Here is a 9,166-nt window from a genome sequence, read left to right as displayed (position 1 = left end):
TCCACAACCAAGTCATCTGTAGAGAGAACCGACGTGCCCGCCGTCGGCGGCCTCGATGGCGCCGTCGGTGGCTTTTTGGAATGCTCCAAATTCGCTTCTTTTTGCATCTTTTTGTTCTATTGATCTTAATTTATCATTCCTGTAATAAAACATCAAAAATATCTTTATTTAAAGTGTAATATCATTAAAAACAGTATAAAAGATGTACGAAAATTTCAACATATTTTACTTTGGTCACCATATTCCGATGATGTGGGTCTATATTTTAAAAGATTGATCAGAAGCTGCTGTCAATTTCAAAGACTTTCACACCTTCATTTTAATCTAATTCAAAACTCTTATTCAAGTCTTTCGAACTTACAATGATCATGAATTTTTTTACACTAGATTAAGAGAATTATTGGTAAGACATCCTCCATCATAGCTTATGTACCTACACTTAACTAAATAGGGTAGTGTAGATAAAAAATTGACATCTCCTCGACTTACTTGCTCCATTATGTTTCACTCTAATGTCCCAAAACGTTAAAGGGAGGAGGATCGAAACTGCTAATCTGGTAGGCGGGCTCTTCTTCTTGCAAGAGAAAAGCACGGAGAATGATGACACTTCACTCAATAGTTCCAATTTATCTAAGTCCATTGAATGTCCTATTATCTTGTTTTACTGTCATTTGGGTTATCCTATTTTCCAGTTTTTAAAATAATTGTATCTGTTGATGTTTAATAATAAAAATTCTTCTAATTTCACTTGTGAAACCTGTCAGTTATCTAAACGTTATCATGTTTCTTATCCACCCCAAAATTGCACACCTTCCGCTCATTTCTCTCTTATCTCTCTTATTCACAGTGACTTATTCACAGTGACTTATGGGGACCCTCTCACACTTCTAGCTACACCAATAAATTATGGTTTCTTATATTGATTGATGATCGTACTCTGATGACGTGGGTCTATATTTTAAAAGATGAATCAGAAGCTGCTGTCACTTTCAAAAACTTTCACATCTTCATTTTGACCCAATGCAAAACTCTTATTCAAGTTTTGAACTTACAATGATCGTGAATTTTTTAACTCTAGATTAAGAAAATTATTGGTACGACATTCTCCATCATAGCTTATGTACCTACACTCAACTTAATAGGGTGACAGAGATAAAAAATTGACAACTTCTTGACTTGCTCCATTATGTTTCACTCTAATATCCCAAAACATTTTTGCAATAATGTCATTCTTATCGACACTTATTTCATCAATAGATTTCTCTAAAAAATTCACAACTTCCGTACCCATTTAGCCGTCTTGAGATCGTGCTTTCCTAACAATTGGTTCTTCTCCACTTTAAATTCAAAAATTTTTGTGCGCGCAACTTTTGTTAGGAACACGACCCAACTCGGAATAAACTTGATCCCTGGTCTAAAAATTGAGTTTTTATCAGATACTCTGCCACTCAAAAGGTGCATCGATGCCTTGACCCAACCACAAATAAGGTCTATGTGCGTGTCGATGTCTTCTTTTTTGAAAGTGTCCCTATTTTTCTAACTTGTCCTCGAGTGAGGGAGAGCTAGAGTTCTTGGACACTATTTTTTTACCCTATTTCTATGGATGTTTCCCCCACGTCACCTACCCTTGAGGTACCCTCTGTTTCCTTGATTCTGCCCACTTCTGCTACCACGAAGAAGCCCTTTATTCCTTTGGTTCCACCAACACATCCTCTCATTCTCCTTATCCACACTCGATGCACTCGTTCTAATGCACCTACTCTAGAGTTGCTAACCCCTTATTGGACCTGAATTCCTTTTGGACAATGTTCCCAACACTGTTCCAACTCCAAATGAGGAACTTGTTTCTTCTAGTAAGGTACACAATCAAACATGATCTCTTTATTCCATGGCAAACTATGTATCTTTTTGTGGATTATCACCAACCTACAGAGCATGTGTTATGGTCCTGACCAATCACCAGCTTCCATCTACTATTGAGGTTGCCTTAACAAACCCGACTTGAAAAGCTGCCTTCATGGAGGAGATGAATGCCCTTCAGCAGAACCATACTTGGGATATTGTTGATCTTCCTCGGGGCAAGAAAGTAGTGGGATGTTGATAGATTTTTAGCATCAAGTTTAATTCTGATGGATCCTTTGAACGCAACAAGGAACGATTGGTCGTCAAAGGGTACTCACAGTTCTATGGAGTTGACTATATGGAGACATTTGCTCCAGTTGCTAAATTAAACACCATGCGATTCCTCTTATCCCTTGACATGAATCTGGATTGACTCTTATCCCAACTTAATGTCAAGAATGTGTTCCTGAATGACGATCTAACAGAGGATGTATATATGGTTCTTCTTCCAGGCTTTCACTCCACTTTCTCAAGGACAAGTATGTAGGCAACGAAAATCCCTCTATGGATAGAAACAATCACCACAGACATGGTTCGGGAAATTCACAAAGGTGGTGGTAGGCCATGGATCACTCGAGCTCAATTGAACCACACTCTCCTCTTCCGACATTTTTCTAATGATCAGGTAGCTATCCTAATTGCTATGTTGATGATATTATTCTCAAAGGTATTGATCTACCAGCATTGGAGTTTATGAAAGACATTCTTGTCGCTTCCTTTGAAATGATCTCAGTGAAAATATGTGATTGACCTTTTGATAGAGAACAATTTCTCTTTTGCAAACCAGCGGCTGTCCCAATGGATTCAAATGAAAAACTTCTTGATGCTTTCAATGCAATTCTTTTAAACAAGACTCACTATCAGCATCTTGTAGGGAAACTCATCTACATTGCTCATACACGCTCCAACATATGCCACACAATTGGGATACTAGATCAATTCATGCATGATCCCTATAAGCAACATCTTCAAGCTTTGTATCGGATTCTTTACTATTTAAAAGGTACACCGGACTCGGATTTGTTTTTTCCCGCAACACCTCTTGCTTTATTGCAGTTTACATAGACGTGGATTGGGCCAGGTTCGTCTATGATCGGTGATCTACCTCGGGGTACTACTCATTTTTCTAGGGAAACTTGATCAGAAAAGTAAGAAGTTGTTTGTAGTTGCTCGAAGCAGTGCAGAAGCTGAATTTCGGTCCATGCCCCTTGGAATTTGTGAAACTCTCTGGTTAATCATGCTCCACGAATTACGTATTACAATCTCCGTTCTCCTACAGTTGGTCTGTGATAACAAGGTAGTCATTAACATTGCTCACAACCCGGTCCAGCATGATCGCACCAAGCATGTTGAGATTGATTGCACTTCATTAAGAAAAAGCTTAAGTCCGGGGAAATTTGTGTTCCATTTGTGTCATCTAGTGGCCAGCTGACAAATATTCTCACAAAGAATCTTCCTCGGCCACTGTTCGATGATTTCAAATCCAAGTTTAACATGACTGACATCTATATTTCAACTTCAGGGGCAATGTTAGAATATTTATTAATAGCGAGTGTTAACCATTATTGATTTATATTTATTATGAGTTATTAGCTTGAATTCTTTATTTTTTCTTTCCTTTTCTAGTGTATCTCATTTTTATTTCTTTCCTTATTAGTAAATCATATAATGGGTATTTATACTCCTTTTTGCGTCAATAAGATTTGCCTCCGGTTCTATCCTTAAGGTTAACAAAATATATTAACATGGTCCACCTGTTGGTAATTTTTTGGGCTCTACTACAAGACATGATGGATACAAGAGCACCTCGTGACACGGGAGCCTTGGAAGCTGCTCGATCGGGTGGGAGGTGGGAATAGGATTTTCCGTCCCATGAAAAACTATAGCAGGAATTCTACAGTCTACCATGGATAGTAGTTCAAGGTTCTTGTGGGCAGGGCCCTATTAGTATATTTTGATTTCTAATTAGGGTTTCATTTGTTTAGTATCAGCATGTTACTTAAAATTGCATACTTAAAATCTAATTGGAGGACTTCTTCCTTGGTTTATATTATTGGGAGACTTTTTCTGCCTTATTTCATCTCTTTGAAGAGGTGTAGCATATTTTTCTGGAAGCGGTGAATCTTTATCTTGAATAGAATAGCTAGTGGAACCTCACCATCATCTGTATTTCGCAGTTTTGCCATTTGCATTGCTGCTTTCTGGTCGGACAGCCGCGAACTGCTGTTTCGGCATCTAATTCGCTGTCTAACCACAGTTTTTTTGCCGTTCCTCAACCTCCTTTCGCATTTCCTTTTTCGTTCCTTGTCCTATAACCTTCCTTACCCAACTCTCCTAGCCTTCTCACACCGACTAGTTGCCCTAATTCGCCATCACATGATTGATTCTTTCATGATTAAACCCTAGTTTATTATAAGCCAGTTTTTAACTTGCATAGACAATGTTGTTAATCAAAATCAGAAACGGGCTGTTGATCTCTACCATAAAACCTCTTTATCCATTGCATGACTTTATTATGAGTGCACTTTGCATTTATTTCACAAGAAATTATGAATCATGTATATACATAATCTCTTATACACGTGAAAAGCTTCAATCCAAATAAAATCTATTTAGTTTTAATCATAAAGATTCATATAATCACAAGATGCTCTTGATACAACTAGAATTTCCTAAGCATTACAGTCTTTTAACTAATAACCAGTAGTGCTAATCACTTACTTGTAAATTACATGGATGATAACTTTAGTGTTAAGAATCATGGATCCAATTCAAGGTTATATGCAGTTTATATTATAAAACATAACATTGCCCCCTGGCCTCTCTCACTCTGATTTTATAAGTATATCAGAAACCATTGATCTTATTTGTAACTTCAAATCATTTATATTTGAAAGCCACTTTTGTACAAAGCGATCTCTGTGCATTTCTACATTTGGCATGAACTTGTTTCAGCTTACCATTATGGTAAGCCTAAACATACGGGTTTAGTATATTTTCATCTTTCTAGGTAAACCATGTTCCTCCATTCTACAAACGCACAAGATCTCATTTATAATTCTACTTAGATAAAGTTCAGAACCATTAAAAATTTTCTTGGAAACATAATGACATATTCATGCATTTGTGAATCTGATTCTTTACAGTTAATGGATCTGGTCATGGAAAATGGCGAAGATTTCCTCGGAATTCCAATGGAAGTTAAGAGAGAGATGCTACTTAATCTTTATGAAGCATCTGCCATGGAGCTGCCTGAGGATTGTGAGGGTCCTTCTGCAGAGCAGATAATGGTGCAACTTGCTTCAGCTTGGGGAATCAACATTCAGCAGCTTATAAAGTAATTTCTACACTTTAATTGCATTTATTTTTTTGGTACCGGGCTTTTTTATAAAAAGTTATTTGTTGAATAATGAACCTTCTGGAAGCATCTACAATGGAGCAACTTGAGAACAGAAGTGGTTCCTCATCTTGGTGGAATCAATGTCCAGCAATTATATAGTAAGGTTTTCTTCAGAAGATGCGTTTTCTTCTTTTTTTTTATTTTTTTATTTTTTATTTTATCTGTAATGAATCTTTTTGGTATATTTTCATAGAATTCTGCCTGAATTTAGGGACATTACTATTACTATGAGGTTACTTATTTTCTTCATTGCTAGATTCTAGAATTCTTCAATAGCAGTGCACACTAGGATTTGGTTTCCAATAATGTTCAAACTGTAAGAGGAACCTGCATGTGGTTGAAAACTATAGCTTTTGCTGCAATTTAATCAAGAGGTTCAAAGTAACTTAGAGAGATGAGCCATGGCCAAAATAGAAAGGAAGATTTACATACATACCACCCAACTCTGATGTACTTACATCTCTAACACCTTAACTTCAATTTTTACTTACACATCACCTTACCTAGCATGAAAAGGTGTATTTCACTTTTTGAAGATAAGAAATGATTGTATTTTTTATGTGATATGAAAGATTTTGGTGGTATAGAAGTAAGGAAAAAAAGGCATTTACATAGGAATCAGGTTGTAAATGCTAAAAAAAGGGCATTTACATATCTATCATCCATAATTCTTCACCTTTTTTCATGGTATTCGAGCTTCGAGCTCAATTTCGACGAAATTATAGCAGCTTTCATCATCTGACTTTGGCTTGGACTGGATTGCTCGTCCGTGTCTATTGGTGCTGCTGAAGGCTAGACTGGATTGTTTAGAGTTTTGTATACATACAATTAGAATATGGCATGATTCAAAGTAGAAGAATCATCCATTGTGTTAATATTGCAAGAAACTTAGTCACACAAATGATTTGTGATGGAAAATATATGGGAAACCTGCAGATTGGAAACCTGGACAAAAGAGGATGGACCAATACAGTAAAGTTTCACCAATGAATAACTAGAGGTGTTCGTGAAGCTTCTTATTAGCATGACTAAGCAACCTTCTAGCTTGATGATACACTAATGTATCATATCCTTCTAATAATGGAAGATTTTGACTTTGGATAATAGATTCAGGTGCTTCTGATCACATGATTGGAGACATTCATGTTCTTACCAATTACCACAAGATCATCGTATCTAAATTTGTTAGACTTGTCGATGGATCTAAATCCAGGAATATTGGAAAAGGAGAAATGTAAGTCCCCAAAGATATTCAATTTTTTTTGTGCTATATGTTCCCCAATTAGATTGCAACTTGCTTTAAATTAGCAAGCATACTCTTGACTTGAATTGTGTTAGTAAATTCCATTCCAACTCTTATGAATTTCACGTGGTGGATTCGGGAATATGATTGACAAGGTCTATACGTGCTCAATGATAGCTATTCTCTTCACACACAAGTGCTCTATTTGTCATCATCTTCCCATGTTTTTGAGTTTGTTGTGTCTGAGTCTGTTGAAAGTTAAATTTTATTACAACATCATCATCGATATCATCTCAATTTTTATTTTGTTGTAAAGTTGTACCCCATCTCTTTATTATGAAAAAGTCAAGGCTATCAGGGTCAAACATGCCAATTGGCTAATCATACTTCTCATGTTTATTCTTTATCTCAGTGTAAACTCTCACATTCTTTCTTTATTGTCCACAGTGATATTTAAGCGAAAATTAGAATTGCAAAACATCAATTGAGTCAAAGGGTTTATCTGCTTTATTAATGATCACATTAGAATTAATGGGATATTGGCATGAAGGAGAAATTTGAAACTACACCAATTTCTCATTCATTTCATCACAAGATTTACACTCAGTTCAAATGCAACATTCAGATTCTTAAAATTGATAACACAAAGGAATACTTCAACTCGATCCTTGGACCTTGCAAAGAATTATATCATCCATTTGAGTTCCTCTGTTGAGACTCCATAATAAAATAGGATAGCTGAGAGGAAGAATATACTTCTCCTCGAGGCATCTAAGTTTATAATACTTTCTCATAATGTCCCAAACGTTTTCCAGGGAGATATAATGCTCATATCCTGCTCAAGTAGGGGTCTTGGATTCAAAGCCCCTCTCAATATTTTGATGGAAACATTCACTCATGTTAGAGTCTTCTCATCCAATCATCCTCGAAAAATATTTAGTTGTCTCTTTTGTTCACATTCACCAACCAAATCGCACAAGCTTGACATAAAATCCATCTAGTTTAACTTCTTTGGTTATGCTTCTACAAGAAGAGGTACAGGTGGTATTCCTCTCTCTCTCTCTATATATATATATATTATATCTCCATTGATATTATTTTCTTTGAAAAACAATCCTACCCCAAATCTAAAATTCAAGGCGAGAGTTTGCGTGGATATCATATTTGGGATACTACTCTAGATACCCATACTGATCTAGAGTTATCACAACATATTCTACTTTAATCTCTCTCAAGATCTTGTCTCCCAAGTTCCACCACTTGAAAATGTCCAAAATGAGATGGACAACAAGGAAATGCACAAGGAACTTCATGTGTACACTAGAAGAAAAAAACACTGATCAGGATAAAGCTAATATGCAACCATAAGATTGTTTTTAACAAAACATGAATTTACACATCTCTAAAGGTCTAACGGAGGTGAAATCCAGTAGAGAAGACGGGTATACAAATTATGTTATCCAAGGGTATGTTTCTTAGAGGAAGTTATCTTTACCTTATAAATCTTTTGTATCTAATCTTGATAGTGTGTAGATACCTAAGTCATGAAGCACTTCAAAGTCCATAATGGAAAAAAGGCAGTTGAATAGAAGATTCAAGAGCTTGATCTAAATGCCTCATAGAATTTTACAAAGCTTCCTCTAGATAAAAGACCCGTTGGGTGCAAATGAGTACAAAGCAGATGGGAGCATTTAGAGGTTCAAGATTAGGTTGGTGGCTAAGTTTCATTCAGTCGTATGGGATACATTATCAAGAGACCTTTGCACTATTGATCAAGTTAAACACTGTAAGACTTTTTTCCTTGATAATGTACAAAGAGTGGGAGTTGCATCAACTTGATATCAATAATGCATTTTTGAATGAAGATCTTGAGGAAGAAGTGTATATTGAGATTCCGCAAGGATTGAAAAATGACTCAAATAAACATTTGGTTTGTAAACTAAGAAATGCACTATATTGCCTTAAATGATCTCTACAGTCTTGGTTTGATAAGTTTACCAAGTCTATCAAATATAATATGGGTGCATTCAATGCCAAACTGATCATAAAGTATATACAGGGAGATAGGTAACCTATACTCATTGTTTATGTTGATGATATGATCTTGATAGGTGATGATGAAAATGATATTGAGATGATTAAGGAGGTTCTTGTCATTAATTTTGAAATTAAGGAATCTAGAAGTTATGAGATACTTTCTGTGCATAGCAGTGTCCATGTTTGAGATGGGGATTATGATATCCTTAAGAATGTATATTCCAACCCTACTAAAAGAAACAATCTTGTTAGGGTATAAACCTGTTGATACTTTAATTTATTTCATTTAAAAAGTTACATTCAGGGGGAAAAAATACACCGGTGGAAAAAAAGTAGATACCAGAGATTGGTGGGTAAGCATTTCTACCTGTCTCACACTAGACCTGATATCGCCTAGTTTGTTGGCATCATGATTCAACATATGAATAGTTCAAATGAAGACATTTGGAGATGGTTTACATAATCTTGAGGTTTCTTAAGAAGACCTCTAACAAAGGGTTAGTAATTTAAGAAATCAGACAATAGGAAAGTAGAAGTTTACATCGATGTTAGTTTGGCAAGGGTCACAGACAAAAGATCCACAT

At 35.9% G+C, this 9,166-nt stretch overlaps 1 protein-coding gene across 1 annotated transcript in view; it reads left to right on the top strand.

Annotated features, from left to right (window-relative positions):
* LOC110038713 (microtubule-associated protein TORTIFOLIA1-like) overlaps nt 1-5,560 on the top strand; it is a 33,097-nt gene extending 27,537 nt beyond the window's left edge. Inside the window, 2 exon segments of the mRNA XM_020743608.1 lie at nt 5,049-5,239; nt 5,328-5,560. Coding sequence (XP_020599267.1) covers nt 5,049-5,239; nt 5,328-5,349 — 213 coding nt within the window. The 3' untranslated portion in view covers nt 5,350-5,560.
* The last annotated feature ends 3,606 nt before the right edge of the window (nt 5,561-9,166 follow it).

Source organism: Phalaenopsis equestris, unplaced genomic scaffold (assembly GCF_001263595.1).
Source record: "Phalaenopsis equestris unplaced genomic scaffold, ASM126359v1 Scaffold233616, whole genome shotgun sequence".
Lineage (NCBI taxonomy): Eukaryota > Viridiplantae > Streptophyta > Magnoliopsida > Asparagales > Orchidaceae > Phalaenopsis > Phalaenopsis equestris.
This window is presented reverse-complemented; position numbering and strand designations above follow the sequence as displayed.